Source organism: Cheilinus undulatus, linkage group 1, assembly GCF_018320785.1.
Source record: "Cheilinus undulatus linkage group 1, ASM1832078v1, whole genome shotgun sequence".
Lineage (NCBI taxonomy): Eukaryota > Metazoa > Chordata > Actinopteri > Labriformes > Labridae > Cheilinus > Cheilinus undulatus.
This window is the reverse complement of record NC_054865.1, coordinates 22,271,453-22,290,868: the sequence shown is the minus strand read 5'-3', so window position 1 is coordinate 22,290,868 and position 19,416 is coordinate 22,271,453. Positions and strand designations below refer to the sequence as shown.

General features: G+C 38.2%; 1 protein-coding gene across 1 annotated transcript in view; it reads right to left on the bottom strand.

Annotated features, from left to right (window-relative positions):
• itfg1 (integrin alpha FG-GAP repeat containing 1) overlaps positions 1-19,416 on the bottom strand; it is a 279,079-nt gene that overhangs the window by 212,022 nt on the left and 47,641 nt on the right. Inside the window, exon 7 of the mRNA XM_041793923.1 lies at positions 17,222-17,271. Within this exon, the coding sequence (XP_041649857.1) occupies positions 17,222-17,271 (50 nt within the window). The remainder of the gene's footprint in view (positions 1-17,221; positions 17,272-19,416) is intronic.

Genomic DNA, 19,416 nt, shown 5'->3' with positions numbered 1-19,416 from the left:
GTCAACCACAGCTGACATAAAGAGACAAAAAACTAAGCACTCTGGCATTCACAACCACGGGCAATTTAGAATCACCAATCAACCTAACTAGCATGTTTTTGGACTGTGAGAGGAAGCTGGAGTACTTGGATAAAACCCCTGTATGTATAGTGAGAACATGCAAACTCCACACAGAAAAGCCCTGTCTGACTGGGATTTGGACCAGGACCATTCCTAATGGACACAACTACTATTAACTCTTGTACCAGTGTGCAGCCCCTCTATTCACAGCCCTCCTGTATTTAGAGGAATATCATTCTAAAATAAAAGCATCAAATGCCAATTAAAAAAAGCTTATTGATGTCCATCACACTACTCTTTCACATCGGATTTCGGACCTTACTTTAGTAAGGTAAGGAACCGTGCTCAAGTTCTATTGAAGAGTTGGTCTAGGGCACAATTCATGTGGACTTGGTCATGGTACACAGGAGTTGTGAACATTATTGTGCTTGATTACAGGGCCCTCATCAGCAAATAGCATTGTAAAGTTAATTTAAAATATGTCCTGTCTTATCAAAAACCATAGGATCCACACAGCTGCAGGGCTGATATGAAGTAGAGAGGGGATTGTTTTTGGCATCTTCTAAAAGTAATAAAAACATCCAGAAGTAGTAGCCCTCAGGATAGACTCAACTCGGGGCATAAACAAGCGTTGACCAGAGTTGTAGTCAAGGTTGTCTCAATCACGCTTGGGCATGGTTCAAAAACATCATGGCATCCTGTTACGAAACACTGTATTTTCATTTTACAATGTTGAAACACATCACAGAACTCCAGCCCAGGAGGGGAAAACTCTAAATTGGTCATTAGAGCATAAACCTTGATGTAAGACTGTGTAACTCTGGTTCATCTGGGTGTTAAATACACAGAAGACTGTAATCTCTGGGTGGAAACAGAGTGACATCGCTATCATACAAATGAGTATTTTCAAGGTTTAATTTTGCATCTGTAGCTTTGCTGAAAGAGTCAGATTTCAGTTATATAAGCTGAAATGATTTTTCTCCCAAGAGTGACTAGGCTCAGTCTTAGATATAGGGGATAAAACATCTGAAATGAGCTCTGTAGAGCCACTACTCCTTCACCTTAAAAGGAGCCAGGTTGTTCTGGCATCTGATTGGGATGACTATAGAGCACCTCCCATTAGAGGTTTTCTAGTAACGCCAACTAAAAGAAGACCTAATGGTAGGCCTCAGACTCCCTCCAGGGATTATATATTCCATCTGGCTTGGGAACACCTCTAAATCTCCCAGGAGGATCTCAGAAATACTACCTTGTAGAGGGAGGTCTGGGTCAACTTGCTGAGCCTGCTGCTACCATGTCAGGGAAATAAAATAAAATAGTGATCTACAAGTTTTAGAGAGATATATTGACTAATCTATGACAGGCCCAATTTACTAGTCACTGGATAATGAATGTTACATGCCACTTCTATCACTATACAGTTCTATACTGTGGTTACTTGCCATTTGCTAAAAAAACAAAAAATCTGAGTAATCAAACTACAAGTGGACAGGTGAGAAGCATCCCTGTTCACATTTGTGTCTGCTACACAACTCTTGGTGTCCAGTTGACAACTTGTGTTCAGAATTGTTTTAAGAGTCTATGTAACTTAAGAAGCATACTAAATAGAAGGCAACGGGGCCACTGGAACAGTTATTACTTCTTTTTAATGCAAGCCTTACATTTATCTGCAAAGGCAAGAATGGATGACTAAAATGTTTCAAGATCTACAATAGATGTAGGAGCTACTCCTCTGTCAGGTAAGTCATCTGTGATTTACAAAAGAGCACAGGATTGAATGCAAAGTAAAAAAATCATGATTAACAACAGAAATTCTGAGATTAATTGTGAATGTGTTAATCACTTGACAGCTCTCATTCTGCATCACTGCTTTGTTGTTGTCTTGTAACTACCTGAATTGTCCACTGCAGCACTGTTCTTGTTCTCATGGTTGGAGCTGATCGACCGACAGCCTGGAGTGTGTCGGCCCTTATTCATTAAATCCTGAATTAAAAGTTATGACGCAAGGCATTTCAACAGTTTTGAGAAATATTTGCACATAACTGTCAGGGGCCTGTAAATCTTTAAAATATGCAAAAGTTTGTCCTTGATCTTAACTCTGTGAAATGGGCTGTATTTACAAAAAGTGAAAATTGCACTGCAAATGACCAACAGTATTTCCCCCAGCATGAAGGGAATATGCAACTATTTTCTATGCAAATTGGTATCTCAGTGATTTGGGGTAGTTTGTTTTTGTTTTTCTGCAAGGGATTTAATTTTCTCTGTGCCTTTTCTGCCTTTTTATGATTGAGAACTATGGAGGGTGAAACAATTTTAAATGACAGTTTTAACAGGATTTTGAGTGAAAATTCAGAGAGCTTATCTCGCCACACAGCATGCAGACAAATTTGCAGAAAGAGTACTCTCAAATCCACCAGAAGAGTGAAATCTCAAAATGATTAGATTGATGGCATGCATGGCAGCATGAGAAAAGGAACATTTTTCATGACTTCAGGGGGATAATCAGTTATAATGTGGTAGGCTATTTTTAGTACCATAAAAAACTAGTATTATGCAGTCTTATCCTGTGTGAGCGTGCACGAAACACACACCATGGGGTCAAATTTCTTTATCATTAGGTCTCCAGGTAAATTTAATCCTATGTAAATAAGAACTGACTGACTCCTGAGAAACAGAGCACATGGAAAGTTGTTTCATTCTATGAAGGGTATTTTTCAGGCACAGGCTATCAGCTAATGAAGCCCAGTACTACAGTAGAAAAATAATTTATTCACAGCACACAAAGAGGTAAACTGTTAGCCTAATTATTAATGCTTTGAATACTGACAGGCAGAAATGTAAAGGCACTTACATTTTGTGGTGATTTAAGTCCATCAGCTAAAAATCAGACTGACGGAGCAAAGATTAATCCAATAAAGTTTAAACAGCTTCCACAACATACAATTTTTCGGTGTATATTTTTATTGACAGACAAGGAGCGGTTTTGTTTACCTTGACATGTTTAGACTGCTTCTGACTTTCAGCAATCTTCCACAGAAGAGTCAGGTGATGTTGATGTGACATGCTCAGCTGATCTTGGTCTTGATTGACAGGACGACCAAACCCCCTGCTGTCATGTGGAGTAACATGCACTCCCCCTTGTCCCAGTTCATAGTCCAGTGGGCTCATTTCTGAATCTCCCTGGCTTCTTTGATCGATTGGTGCTACTTGTTGCCCTTAGAATGAACGACCTTGGCATTTTCCCAGTCCATGATGTGGTTTTCCCTTTTGCAGTGGTCTGATACGGCTGATTTAAACCCTGTTCAGCTTTTTCCTTGATGGATTGTGTTCACCTTCCAGATGTTTCCTTCTCACATTCTTTCTGGTGTTTCTTCTTGAAAGATCTTCCTGTTTCTCCTAAGCATATTTTGTCACATGCTAAACAGGTATCTCACAACTGATGCCACATAAATGTTTTGGTTGATTCTGTCCTTGAGGTGAAGCAGGAATTGTTGTAGTTTTTCTGTACGGCTTTACTGATGTATTTACATTGTGGTTGTTGCTGTTCTAAAGAAGTTTCTAGAAAGCAGGGGAGAGTTTGCCCTGTCAATCAAAACATGACGAGACCTGCAGATAAGACGCATCACAGTCACATCATGTAACTCTTCTGAGGAAGACTGAAGTAAGCTGTCAAAACATGTCAAGGTAACAAAAACGCTACGTGTCCGTCAATAAGGATACACTGGAGAAAAGAGCAAGTGCTAGTTTGTTGGTGTTTTGTTTTAACTTGTAAAGAACAGGACTGACACCTTCCAGTCCAAAGGTCAATGAGCTCAGATCCAGCTATTCAATTAGAACCTATTGACCAGTATACTGTACATTTTCTCCATCTTTGCACTCTTTTACTTTATTTTATGATGTTTACACAGAACTTTGTATTTTTAATATACTACTATATTTTAAGACAGCAATCTTTTAACTTTTCTAGCTCATAATATTTTTTAAGCCTCTTAATATTTTCATATTTTTGTCTCTGTTATTCATTTTGCACCAAGCACTTAGTCAAATTCCTTAGAAAAGGTACTTAAAAAAAAAAATTCTGATTGAACTGATCTTGAGATAACGTGCAGGTCTTTTTTTGTTGTTGTTGTTTTTTACCACGACGGAGTGGTCCATGTGTGGATGTTATTTCAGTCGACCAGGTCGCTTTTTGGTTATAAAGAGATGTTTTCTCTTTAACCATAATAAAAGTTAAGAAATTAAACTTCCAAGAAAGAATGCAACAATGCACACAACACAAGCCAGTGCTTTTAATTACATTTCCCGGTTCTTTGAAAAATTTCATTTAGATGTTTGATAAGACTTCTCATTAAAGCAAAATAGTGGAGTGAAAAATAATAGAAAGACTTTTAATTAAATTCTTTCTAAGTGGTTAAATGCATGGCTGTATGCTCATCTGACACGTGAAAAAGAAAAAGACACTTGGAAGCCGATCTCGTCAAAAAGCAGGAAAATCAACTCACGTCAATTAGATCAAAAGTTTTCAATCATACACACACAAAGAAACCTCCCTTAGCTGAGACGGCAGGGTGTTAACTCTGTGTGTGGGGAGGATGAGATCCAAGCCGATGTGATTGACTGGTGCTGGATGCCTGATTGCAAGATGTCATGATTAAAACTGTGGATGTGTGTGCGAGAGAGCTGGGGAAGAGTAGATTGATGTGTGAAGATGAAAGGATTACAGGTCTTGTTATTATTCCTCCCTTCTGTTCACATCAATACTAACACAAAGACACACAAGTACACACATAGACCTCCTGAAACAGCTGGGTGAAATATGTGCAGTTGTAGCAGTAATAGGAATTTAACTGCTTGAGAAAATTGCAGGTCTCTATTCCAGAGCAGATGATTGATTTAAAACATAGGTGGAAATGTCGAAGTAAAATAACATGATGCACAATTGATGCTTATGTCGACCACTAAATATAGGAAGTTTTGTTTAGCCGTAGTGAGCTATTTATGCTTTTCATGAGACGCAAAACACTTAAACTATTTTGCCAAAAGTATTCACTCACCCATCCAGATAATTGAAATCAGGTGTTCCAATCACTTCCATGGCCACAGGTGTATAAAATCAAGCACATAGGCATGCAGACTAACCTGACATGCCAGATGGATTTGTTTCACACATCCATCTGGGAAAGCTTCAATAGGAAACGTTTGAGAAAAGGCAGAGGCTTTGAAAAAAAATTCGGAGTATGATTGGGCGAACGTTCTATCTGTCACATCTCTACGGGCCAATAAGAGCATGTCGATACCAATAGATTTTTAGGACAATTCCATGCTCCCAACTTCGTGGGAATAGTTTGGGGATGGCCCCTTCCTGTTCCAACATGACTGTGCACCAGTGCACAAAGCAAGGTCCATAAAGACATGGATGAGAGAGTTTGGTGTGGATGAACTTGACTGACCTGCATAGAGTCCTGACCTCAACCCGATACAACACTTTTGGGATAAAATAGAGCGAAGGCTAAGAGCCAGGCCTTCTCATCCTACATCAGTGTGTGACCTCACAAATGTGCTTCTGGAAGGATGGTCAAAAATTCCCATGAACACACTCTTAAACCTTGTGGAAAGCCTTCCCAGAAGAGTTGAAGCTGTTATAGCAGCAAAGGGTGGACCGACGTCATATTAAACCCTATTGATTAAGAACAGGAGGTCACTTAAGTTCATATGCGAATCAATGCAGGTGAGTGAATACTTTTGGCAATATAGTGTATGTGACCATCCAGCTGACAGGGAAAGAAAGGCTTTCTGATGCTGCACACTGCTTTTAACCAACATTACTGCCTAAGATCACTGACTGAAAGTGACAGCTGACAGTGATCCTCATACTGTCCTTGGGTAATGTTAAAAAAACTAATGTTAGCTCATTAGCACTCACTGATGCTTTAATAATGAGAAATTCCTTGTCCTTTACACCTCTCAGACTGCAGTATTATTGACCCAGCCACATCAAAAATACATAAAGCTGCCTGCACTTCGGTAGACTTTCATCCTGTCGACGGTGCAAGAGGAAGGATTCTCCACTCAAGTAATGGGCACAAAGACCTTGCTGTTTTTGGTGCTTGGAATAGTGTGAAGACTGCTGTGTAATGGCTTTTTAGGACCCGGAGCTTGGAGTTTATCTTGATAGCTCTGTATTTCTGTGGTTGTCAGGTGACACTGTCATGCGTTGATTTAAAGAGATGGAAAATTGAAAAGCCTGCTTTAAGTGTGTTGAACGCTACTTTCCTGAGCTCAGACCTTCTGAAATGGTCACATGACTGAAAGCTATGAATTTCTCTCCTCCGCCCTTGCTTGTGCATGTTGGAGCCATACATTGACAAATGGATAATCAAAATAAGTGTGAAGTACTTAAATGCCGCCGCTAAATATCTGCACAAAGTCTCCATGTGGATATGTTTAGTTGGTGTTTGCTTGCCGACTCGCACAGAGACAGCTTATAGTGTTGCTGTTTGCTACTTGGGCACATAAGTATTCACAGCCTTTGCCATGACACTCAGGTGGATTCTGTTTCCGCTGATCATCCTTCAGATGTTTCCACAACTGGATTGGAATCCACCTGTGGTAAATTCAGTAGATTGGACATATTCTAGAAAGGCACACACCTTTCTATATAATGTCTCATACTTGACAGTGCATGTCAGAGCTCAAACCAAGCCATGAAGTCAAAGGAGTTGTCTGTAGACCTCAGAGACAGGATTGTGTCGTGGCACAGATCTGGGGAAAGGTACAGAAAAATTTCTGCAGCATTGAAGATCCCAGTGAGCGCAGGGTAGAGGGGCCTTAGTAAGAGAGGTGACCAAGAACCCCACGGTCACTCTGACAGAGCTCCAGCGTTGCAGGATGGAGAGAGGAGAACTTTCCAGAAGGACATCCATTTCTGCAGCACGCCACCACTCAGGCCTGCATGCTAGAGTTGCCAGACAGAAGCCACTCCTCACTAAAAGGCACATGATGGGCTGCCTGGAGTTTGCCAAAAGGCACCTGAAGGACTCTCAGACTGTGAGAACCAAAATTTAAAATTCTCTTCACCTGGCCAATCCCATCCCTACATGGTGGCATGATGGTGGCAGCATCATGCTGTGGGGATGTTTTTCAGCAGGAGGAACTGGGAGAGTAGTCAGGGTCTAGGGAAAGATGACTGAGGCAGTGTAAGACACACCCTTGATGATAACCTGCTCCAGAGCACTCTGGACCTCAGACTGGGGCAAAAGGTTTATCTTCAAACAGGACAACAACCCTAAGCACACAGCCAAGATGACAAAGGAGTGGCTTCTGGACAACTCTGTAAATACTTGAGTGGCCCGGTCAGACTTGAGCCTGACTGGACATCTCTGGAGAGATCTGAAAATGGCTGTGCACGCTTCCTGTCCACCCTGATGGAGCTTGAGAGGTTCTGCAAAGAAGAATGGAAGAAACTACCCAAAAATAAGTGTTCCATGTCTGTAGCATCTTACTCAAAAAGACTTGAGGCTGTAATTGTTGACAAAGGTGCTTCAACAAAGTATTGAGCATAGGCTGTGAATAGTTATGTACATGTTTTATTTATTTATTTTTTTCCTTTTTAATAAACTTGCAAAAGTTTCAAAAAACTTTTCTCACTCTGTCATTATGGAGTATTAATTGTAGAATGTTGAGGTGAAAAATGAATTTAATCTGTTTTGAAATAAGGCTGTAACACAATAAAATGTGGAAAAAGTGAAGCACTGTGAATATTTTCCAGATGCATTGCATGTTTTGTATTGCTCTTTTTTTTCATCTGCACTCCAAGTATGTATTAAAGTGTGAACTGAATTGAATAGTTATCAAAATGAAAAATTTTGCAAAATCTTGTCTAATCTCATCTCATGAGCGACATGTCCCATCTCACCACTATAAGGATGCTGCAAAATTTACACTGCTATAAATGCTTTATCTTTTAAAAACCTAATACTGTGGTTTAATGCCAAAACACTTCCAAAGGCCTACCACAGGCCTGTTTGACAGTTACTGCCCAGCTACTCATTATCCTCCTTATAAAATAGGGGGATAATAAAAACCAACAGCCAGCATCCAAGAGCTTGAAGAAGATAACACTCCTCTATTGGCACATTTCAGACACAGACTACACCATGTTGGGCCTCACCTTTTATTCCTGTAAACAAATGTCATTTAAGATCATCTATGGATAAAAACCGGCCTCCCCTCACCATAGGCTCAGCAGCTGAACAGGTATAAGCTTGCTGTCCATTTCTCTTGAATATATTAACTGTAATCCTGCATCTCATCTTGAATTTATCATAAAGTGTAACCATCTCATATTATCAAGGGATATATAAATGGATGATGTTGTAAAAGAAAAGTCTGCTTTTTAATTTTTTTCCAGGTTAATGTATGGGATTTTTGTTGCCTCCTGTGAGGTAAGGCCTACATAAGCTCATGAAACCATTCTATTATGTGCATATTATGAGACTGAGCCTGGAGGGAATATTTGTAATACTTATGACAATGCCAAATTAGCATGAAATTAGCTATTTTGCATTTGGACATTTCATTGTCTATGCTGTCAAAAATGAAGAAAAATAAATTTACAACTCATTTTAAGGGTTCAAGGATGCAGAATCCCTAAATGTTTCAAAAGAAAAAATATTCCTAACATGTATTCACATCTTGGCTCTGTTGGACTGATGAGACTCTGACATTAAATATAAGTATTCAGAATATTTCAGTTTCTGATTGAGTTCTAAAGAGCATGTAGCTCTGTATGGGTGTGTTTTTCCTTGTGTAAAGATTTTAAAAGAAGCAATTACATATCAAAAGCTCCAAGCTTTCATATAGCAAACTAAAGTGTTAGACTGACACCAGAGATGTGTCTAAATGAGTCCCTTGTGACCTAAATTATTATATCACACTGGAGAGAAGGGACCTTTAAAACCTCTCGGCTCTATTCACCAGCCAATAAAAAAAATAACACCTCGTTTCAGTCATCTTTCCAGCTTGTTTTCTCCCCCTCCCTACCCTCTGTGACTGCCCTCTCTTGTGTAATCTCAGGAAAACACAGACACGGGGAGAAATGGAAGGAGACTGAGGGGGAGAGAAAACAGAGAAAAGTAATTAAAACAGAGTGCTGGAGAGAGAGGAGCGTGCTGGCCTGTGACCGGTAGATGCAGCCGCATTGAACCGGAGACTGCAGAGGGATTAACAGGGGTCTAATGCTCCGAGGATGCTGGGAAATGGCTTGGCCTTGTGTGTTTGTGTTTATATGCTCGAGGATGGGTGTGAGCATCCACAGATATGTTTGTCTTGAGCATTCTGAGAGACAAGATTTTTGTATTTATTCAAGTGTGTGCAGATGTGAGCAGTTTGTGCTTTTAAGGAGAGAAAAGTCAAAACAATGTGGAAGGATGAAACAAAACAACAGGTTTTATCAAGATCACCAAGATGAGGACAAGGTGGGGTGATACGAGTACACTGCAGAAGATCTGATGTCATCTATGATCTTTAATCCAAATCCTCAGTCTACATCAAAGATCAAGCAAAATCCTCACAAAGATCTGCTTCATCAAACACTGGAGCCTTATCAATCAATTAGCGGTTTGCACAGCATTCAAAATGACAAGATCCACTAAATGAGATATTGACCCTCTTCTGAAAGACAGGAACAAATGAATAAATTAATTATGATGAATAAATGACACACAGGTGAATAATAGCAGACTTCACTGGAAGCACAAGGGTTCAGATCCACTATCTAAATGATTATGAATTTTCTGTCAGGCTTGTTGTGAGGTTAGAAAGATGGCCTCTGTTTACTGACACTGATAAAACAAGCCTCTGATGCCATATGACTCGTCATCTACATGCTAATTCCACATCAGAAGCATGGAGGAGCTAATGAATATGGATTATCACCTGCAACTACCATGAAAAATTAAAATGCTAATAATATCATTATCTTTATGGCATAAACACAGGCCTTACAAAAACAAAACAACCACTCTGAAAGTGAAGACCTCTGCAACATTTGTAATTTCAAATAATAGTTTGATATCTGATCTGATCAAAAACTCACTGAAATTTCACATTGATAGTTTCAAGGTGCATTTTCAATGAAGAGAACATAATAATTAAGTTATAATAAAAAAATGAAATCAAAGACAAAGAAAAACTAGTTTTGAAAAAATCCATGAAGAAAAATAAAATGAATACATTTAAACTGAAAAAAAAAAACCAATAAAAATGAAATAAAAACAAAATAAAATAGAAAGTTAATAAATGTTTTTAATCAAGTACTTTTAATAATAATAAAAAAAAATCAAGAAAATGGAAATAAAAATAAATAACTATAATAAATACTAATAAATAATAAATCAAATTATCATTTGAATAAAAAGAAAAAATACAAGAAACTGAAAACAAGTGTCAACTTCAAATCAAATCAAAATAACTAAATAAAAAGAACTAAACATTTACCAAAGATTAAAAGAAAAATGTTTCTGTTTACAAGCTTTCATGGCAGATGTTGTCCTGTGTTCTTAGAGTTTATAATCTATCCATTGATTTGGGGGCCACACTGAGTGAGGTGGAGGGCTGCATGTGTTCCCTGAGCCACAGGAGCATGTGCTAAAGCCAAGTTTTCTTCCACTGTAAACTGAAATTTGGACAACACAAAATTTCAGTGATTTCAACTTCAGTGCATCTCTATTGATGTTTCTGAAACAACAAGGTAAGGCCTAGATTTGCAGATTCTCTCTGATTGTGAGAAGTAAGGAGTATAGCTCTGCTATATTGTAAAAATCCTAAAATGCATCTTTGCACACATGTTGGGAGAGCGTGACAAACTTCTGTTTTCCTACTTATGCTGTTCTTGTTAAAGTAGTAGAGGAGAAACCATGCATCCAGTTAAATCAACCTGTACTTGCAAACCACAAAACTGTCCTGCACTGCAATACCAATCAGAAGGTTGCTAAAAAAAAAGTTGTGGTAACTTAAAAATCAAAAGCAGCTATTTCAGCTTTCTGTTTCTGAGTTAATAAACATATTTGTAGTTTTAAGTTAACAGTATTCAATCATTCTAAGTATTTCTTCTTTAACTGTACTCAAAGTATTTGCCAATCATCCATCAAGCTGCATAGTTTTCCAACTTGTGCACCTTGAGTGAAGTTACTGACTCAGAGAAGTCTCACCTGTGGGGATCAATCACAGTACACAATCGGATATACTGAACATGATGGAAGAGCACTTCCTGGTTCAGTGTGTACCTTTCAAAAACAGTTTACAAGTTTAGGAATGTGTAGGAAGTGGAACTTGAATTTTAAAAGCAAGTAAACCGAACTCATATGTATAGAGTTGATGTAACTTATGATGGCCTAGTACCTGTTACAGAGGCTGCTTTTACTCTAAAATGCCTTCTGGTTTGAAATTAGTATCACTTGTACTCTCAACGTAGTCATGTGTTAATTTTACATTAAAAAATCAAGTATTAATAACAAAGTATCTTACGTTAGTTAAACTCAAGTGCAAGTGCACAACACTAAAAATCATTTTAAATGCAACAAACAATACGTAGTGAACTTTATACTTAGCTTCTAAAGGCAGTCAGTTTTCATGATTTCTTTTAAAGTATGATTTAGTAATTGGGTTTTACAGTGCAGAAACAAAACTAACTTCTTAAGTTTCAGCAGAAAAAAAATAACTTATCATCTGATCTGGATTAAGGCAATGTGCATTAGGTTGCCTTTACCTGCTCTCTTGCTTTCTTAATTCCATGTATAACTCCGTCATCTGATTAATTACATGATTTTCCAGCTCAGTATTACACAATTTATTTTGCCTTTTCTCCCAGGCTTTGCAGATAAAATCTCCTATTAAAAAGTTCATTTTCTTAAACAAAACTCCATATCAATGGAGGACATTTTTCTAAAAAGTACACCCCTTAAGTCATCATGAACTGGACAGTAAAACAGAAAATGAGTCTCATTTTCAGTTTCCCTAAAGTCACACAACAAACAAACTCAGTTCTCCTCTGTAGTGGTATTAAACCTGCTGGCTAATAAAGCTAAAGAGAAGTTCCAGAGCACAACTGTACACATAATGATCTTTGGCTTCTTGTTAATTTGACCTAACATAGGATTCTACACTTAATATTCTTTATAAAACAATATGTTATTAGTTTTTGTTCACACCATATCAACAGTCAACAGACCATTTTCTCTGTACATAAGGAACATAGTGCTCTTAATTTCCTGAATGTCACGTAGTAACCTGTTATGAAAAATGGAAGACATATTAGTTTAATAAAATTACAGACAAAAGTTGCTTCACTCATTGTTGAAATTTATATGAAGAGGTGCCTCCAACAGTGAGTCATAACAGACGCTGGCTTTATTTTTATTACTTATTTTTTATTGCTTCATTATTAAATCGGTCTCACAATAACTCTTCAATGCGTTCTAGTAACGGTCTGATAAAGTCTCACAGACAAACACTTAATTTGGAAAAAAACACCTTATCTTCTATGCTGCATTTTCATAGAACACTTTGAAACAACCATTAAAAACCATGCTTGTTCCTATGGGTGAGTTTAGAGCTATGATTTTAAACTACTCTACTTTGCATGTAGCTGTTATTCTTTGTCTTTAAACTGATTTTGATTTTAATTCTGTTCTGTTTTACTTTTGAAATAACTAAAAATGAGAGCATGTATCAGGGATTTTTTGAGATATAGATAAAGCTCAATGAAAGAAATAATACAATGGATGATCTTTGGGTAACATTACATTGACAGTTATCCCTCAGTTATCTAAAGTGCTTATCTTGTTCTGATCTGCACACATGCAAACTCCACACAGAAGATTGCAACCAGGAACCTTCTTGCTTTGAGACAGAGATAGACTCCGAACTGCTCATCTTTTTCACTTTGGACCCTGATACAGCACTTGGGACAATAATCAAATCGTCCAGTCCAGCCAGAGCTTAGCTTTGGCGACTTTTATGTAATCGTATAAACAGTGGGGGAAAATCCTTCTCCTTTCACAGCTGCCAGGATGAAAGTCTTCAACAGGATGGACAGTTCTATGCATTTTCGATGTGTTATAGTCCTGCAATCCTCATCCTTTCTATTGATAATGCCATTAGCTGCACATACAGTATACTCGACTGGAGATAATTGGGTTAACAAAACCTTTGCTCAAGATTTCACAAAATAAAACTTAGAGGGTAAATGTTTTTACTATCCTTCCTCAGTGACACATGGACGGTCGTATCAAGTTTAATGAAAACTCTTCTGATGATTGCAGATATATTTCAATGCTGGTGGTATGATAGAAATGATAAGAGGATCATAAAAGTCAGGATTACTTCACTAAGAGGCATGGATGTTTGTCCAAAATATATGGCAGTTTCTTTAATTGTTATTTAGAGGATTTTAAGATTGAAAAAAATGATTGTCGTTATAAAAAAACTATGCACATATCCTTGGCTTATGAACAAAGCTTCTCCACCTAGCACGCTCTTTAAAGTCTCTCAAACTGAAAAAGAAGGCTAGAAAAAGGTTAAAAGCACATAACCGCTGAAGATGAAAAATGAAGTGCTTCAACTCCCAAGAAATTCAAAATGAGCATCATCTCTGCCTCTAACTATCCCCCTGCTTTCTTTCACCTGATAATCATTCCTCCTACATGTTGCACATCCCACTGGTTTTTGAAAGAAGGCAGCTTATTTTCTCCATTTTTCTCCTGCTTGGTCTCTCTCTTTCCTCGCACACCTTTTCTGACAAATCCTTCAATCTCTCTCTGTTTCTCACTTCTCCCCATCCCCCTCCTCTTTCTTTCTTCCATTCCCCCTCACTGTGATAAGATAGACTAGTGTTCGACTGGTGCCTCGACCTGCTGAATTTCAAACAGGCCCCTTCGACAAAAACTCAGAGCCACAGTCTCCTCTCTCTGCTCTCGCAGAATATAAACGAGTCCTGCAGCAGAGCCCAGAATCCTGCACCCCAAGCTCAGAAATGCTTTGCAGATCTGTTTGTTGCAGTGACGAAATGAGTCGAGGGGTGCCATCAGTCTCTGCTCACCTGCTTGCTGTACTCCAGGATCTGTAAACTACTGTTTGACATCAAAAGGCTCCATAAAATGTATTAAAGTTAGAGCATTTTAGCTCATATTTGTTACATTTTTCTCTGATTACAATAATGTAAATACAGAGGAATACCTAAAACAAAGACATTAATTTGTGCTCAAAAATAATTTAATACACATAAAAGGTGTGAGGTTGACAGAAAAGTATTTTATCAGAATCTTTAAAGTGAAAAAATAATGATAAAACTAAAGCCTTTGCTGTTGATGATGCAGTCTTCCAGTGCTGCTGCTGAGAAACACTCTCACAGCATTATGCTTCCACCACCATACTTCACTGTTGGAATGGGATCGGGCAGGTGGCTGGTTTCCTCCAGACTTAATGTTCAGAATGGAGGCGAATTTAACAAAAAAAAAAAAAAAAAAAAAAAAAAAGAACAAGGGACTGTTTAAGGTTATGATATCCACTATTACCACTATTAACCACAGACTAATATGATGTAATATCATCAGTTAATATAGTCACTTGTTAAACTGTAACACTGGACTTTGACAAGAAACAGACAAAAGATCCTGTCATTTTTATTGTCTTTGCAGTTTCTGGCTTGTATTCATCTTAGTTTAACTCCATATCATAGATGTATGATGTGAGCTCAGGTTTTTGACTTGTTCTTGGAGTAGACTACACTACTTTTGTTCGACACACTTAGCACATCAGGTCACGCTTCCTTTTACCAGGGGAGACTGTCGAATCCGTGTGCGAGTCTTAACTTTTCTTAAGTGAAAACGAGACAGGCTGAGTAACTCATGGCTCCATTGACCGTTTAGGCAGTCTGTCAGGATGTCAGACACAGCAATGTAAACATTACCGACACACCCCCTGCTGCATCTGTGCTCCAGGGAAAGTGGAGACCGTATGGGGAAAATACCAGCAGCAGGTTTGCAAATTCAAGAGTGTCTGCTGTTGAAAATGTACTTATGATGCAATAATGTCGGTTTAATTTCTTTTTTTTTACATTTTGAATTGATTCAGAATCTTAGAAATTAACATTTACAATTCTGATGTGTACCAACTTTTCCATACAGTGCCTTTATTCACCCACTCAGATGTTTTACTTGTTTATTGATTTTATAAGTCAATTAAGGTCAATGTAACTTGTCTTTTTTGACAAAAATCTTTCACAAAAATCCTCTTGACTGTCAAAGTGAAAATAGATTTCTACAAAGTAATTTCATTAAACAACAATATAGAAAGTAAAATAAAAGTCTCCATAAATGTTCACCCCCTTTAAAGGGACTGAACTAATTCAACAGAGGTCCACACATTTGGTGCTAGTTGTCTTACAATTAGTGAAGAGTCATATTAAATCTTGAGTTCACCAAAAAACATGTGGAAGACTCCATGGTCAAGCAGAAGAAAGTTCTTTGGTCTCATGAGATCAAAATGTTGTTTTCTGGCCATCAGACAAGACGCTATGTTTGGTAGACAGCAAACACTACACATTACCACAAACACGCCATCCCCACTGAGAGACATGGTGGTGGCAGCATCATGCTGTAGGGATGCTTCTCAGTAGCCAGCCATAGGAGGCTTGTAAGGGCAGAGAATAACATAAAAGCCACAAAATATAGGAAAATCCTGCAGGACGATCTTATTCAGTCTGCAAGAGAACTATGGCTTTGAAGAAGATTTATTTTCCAGTAAGACAAAGACCCAAAGTGTGCAGGGAAAGCTACACAGAAATGTTTTGAAGAGAACAGGCTGAATGTTCTGGAGTCAAAGCCCAGATCTCAACCTAACAGAGAATTTGTGGCTGGACTTGAAAAGGGCTGTTCACACCCAATCCCCATACAACCCGACAGAGCTTAAGCAGCTTTGCAAAGAAGAATGGAGTAAAGTTGCAGTGTCCAGATGTACAAGCCTAATAGAGACCTATCCACACGGACTCAATGCTGTGATTGCAGCCAAAGGTGACTACTTAATACTGACTTAGAGGGGGTGAATATTTAAGCAGTCACTTATTTTCTATTACTTATTTTAATTTAATTGACATTATTTGTTTAAATCTGTTTTCACTTTGACATTAAAAGCTATCTTTAGAATTTCTTTGGTCAAAAAAAGCCAAATTATATTGATCCAGATTGATTTTTAAAAAATAAATAAAAGTTAAAACATAAGGGGGTGAATACTTTTTATAGGCACTGTATATAGACACACATCATACCTATTATGTACAATATGAGAGTTTTGGTTAAGTGATGACTCAGATTAAAAATTAAAGGTGCAGTGTGTAATATTTAGCCTATTAGCATTTAGCAAAACAAGCTTGGTTAAAATGAAACATAACATTTATAAATAGATTGATCTAAATTAGTGTTGACATCTGATAACACATTTTTTAAATTTATGTTTTAAATTAACTCAGAATAAGCCTTTTACTCATACATAGGGAGGGTCCCCTCTAAGGACGCTGCCATCTTGGATTTTTGCATTTTGCCTGTTTCTATGGCACCATAGAAGGAACCAAATAACAGTTAAGCATGTATTTATATTTAAACTTCACTGGTTCCCACAGTTATCACCAGAGAAATGAGCATCACACTCCAGAACTGACTGTTGGATGTTGATAGTCCCAATTTTACACACTGCACCTTTAAATCTAAATAATGTGGGTATACATGTATGCATTAATGCTTGTTTGTGCAAAAATTCTAATCTACAAACTCTAAATTTAAAACTTTAAAGAACACAAACACATGTGGATAGTCTATTTTATTTCAAAACACTGAAGTGAAATTCAGATTTTTGGCAGACTTTTTTTCTTATTAAAAACAGTAAAGATCGTTCTCTTTTTTTTTGTATTTTATGCATCTGCATATGCCTCCCAGTCCTGTTAATGTGATTCAGTTTCTTTGAGGGAATTTTGTCAAATGTCTAACAGGTGTGAAAGAAAAACAATGGTTTCTTGGCAACTGTAACTTAAATGATGTCTTGAAAAGTCAATCAAAAGGAGAAATGGAACAAAGCAACAACACACAAATGTTACAAAGAAGCCTCTTACCTTGTTGATCCAGGTCTCATACTTAGGTCCTGCAGTTGTCAAGAACAAATCTATAAAGAAGAGACAAGAGAGAAAGGATAGAGCAGGTCATTAAGTGATACAGCAGTTCATTTGACAGTTATAATCAAACATCAAACAGAATCAGCAGTTAATGAAGGATTTTGACTATGTTAAATACACATCCACCTAATAAAGCTAGGCCATCAAATGGACAGAAAATAAAAGACTTGCATGTCAAAACCTGAAGAAGTCTTGGTTGAGTTCAAATGATAAAACATTGCTTTGCTATGTTTAGTCTCAGACACTGACAGGTTATGGCTGCTGTATAGATTGAAGTAAGGTAGCATCCATGTAGTAAAAAAAAGTGCTAGATTTTAAAAGCAGCAGCCTAAAAACACATGAAGAAAAGGAAAAAGGATAGTGGTGGGGGATCTCATACTGTAAGCAATGGGATTTTGCTCAGCTTTTTAGAGGCTTCACCCCCTGGTAATGCCTGTAGCTTGCTCTATTGGAATCCCATAACCTGCACTTGTACTCATACGCCTCGCTCTCGAAGCTTAGGCTGCAGGCTGCACTTCTAATACGGCTTCTGCGTGCCGCTCTGAGAGGACGCTTACTTTCATCGCTGCATTCTCCGGACTGCGGCCCGGCCCCAGTAATTGGACATGAAATAAATATTGGCATTGATCTGCCTTAGGGCCCTGCTGCACTCTGTGAGCTATCGTGCACTGCATGGGAAAATATAAATGGTAATGGCATAAGGGGATGAATGAGGGGAAGACGGGGAGAAGGAAGTGTAGAAATTGTGTGATATGTATGTGGAATATAAGCTTTTTGTTATGCAATTGATATTGGAGCCAATGGCAAATTTAAAACACAGGGGCATGACTTCTTAGTGAAGCTGAAATAATACAGTTTTCATAATAGATATAAAGTACACTTTCAGCTGAATTACTCTCTCTCTCTACACTGGCAGCATGTCAAACATTGCATCGACCGAAAAGCATACATCCGTCTGAGCCCCCTCCTTGTTCTCCCCCTGGATGTGCTCTGAAATGTTATGCCAGGATTCCACTGCAGTCGCCTCCAGCACCAAAGAAAGAGTCAGCAGAGTGAAACAGCTTTCTGATGGAAGCTTTACTCTCCAGGAACATCCTGCCACCACAGGTAGGGGAAATTCAGAAGACACCATTTCGAAAAAATCAAAGTTTAATCTCTGTATTTCTACTCTTGTATAGGTCTTCCGTAAAACATGGCTTTTTTTCTGGATTTTGAAAAGTGAAATCACCTCCCACATAATACCTTTCTATTTTATGAGTTCCATGCTTTAAAACTTACTGAGTCTCTATGATAACAGTCTTAAAAACAATAGCCTGACTACTACGTATGTCCTCTTGAGATGGGAAGCATCTTTGCAGGGATTCAAATGTTACATCGACATTGGAGGAATCTGTAAAACATTCACTTTTTAATTAGGGATGTGCACTAGCAGTCTGCAGCACTAAACTTACTAAGCAGTCATATTTTTATTAATTCAAGCTTGCAAATGCTGCATCAAACAGTTGGCTGCCACTAAACGGGGCTGTAGCTTCAGTTAATAACTGCTTCAATGTTGCTCAACTACCCAAATGTAAACCAGCACTGTAGCCGATGACATCTTACAGTGAAGAGTCAGTTGGCAGCATTTCATCTAGAAAATGAGGATAAAGTTGTGCGTACACTTTATCAGGTTAAGTCGCCCTATCAACCAATAGGTAACTCCAGCACAAGTGTAGAGACATTAATAGGGCTTTCTGCAGACAGATGAAGTAGCAGTCAGCCTGCAGGGAAAAAGTGACCAGCTAGAGGGGTGCGAATGCTAAGGTCTTTAATAGGGGTCCACCAATAATCAATCTGGCTGATTATAGGTTATAGGTATCAGCGTTTTATTCCACTGATCACCAATAAGCGTCATTAATCAATTAAAAAGTCCACTACTTAGGTTCTACTGCATCAGCTGCTCAGTTGCCATTCTCTCTGCCTTACCAAATGTCCCGCCCACAACTCTATTTGATTGGCTAAGACGTCACGTGAGATCTAGCCAATCAACATGACATGGAGTAAAAATAAAACAGGCAGAGAGAGGAGCAAAGTGGTCTGCTGCTTTGTGAAGGAAATCCCATGGTTATTCCTGTAGATAAAAACATTACAAGCAT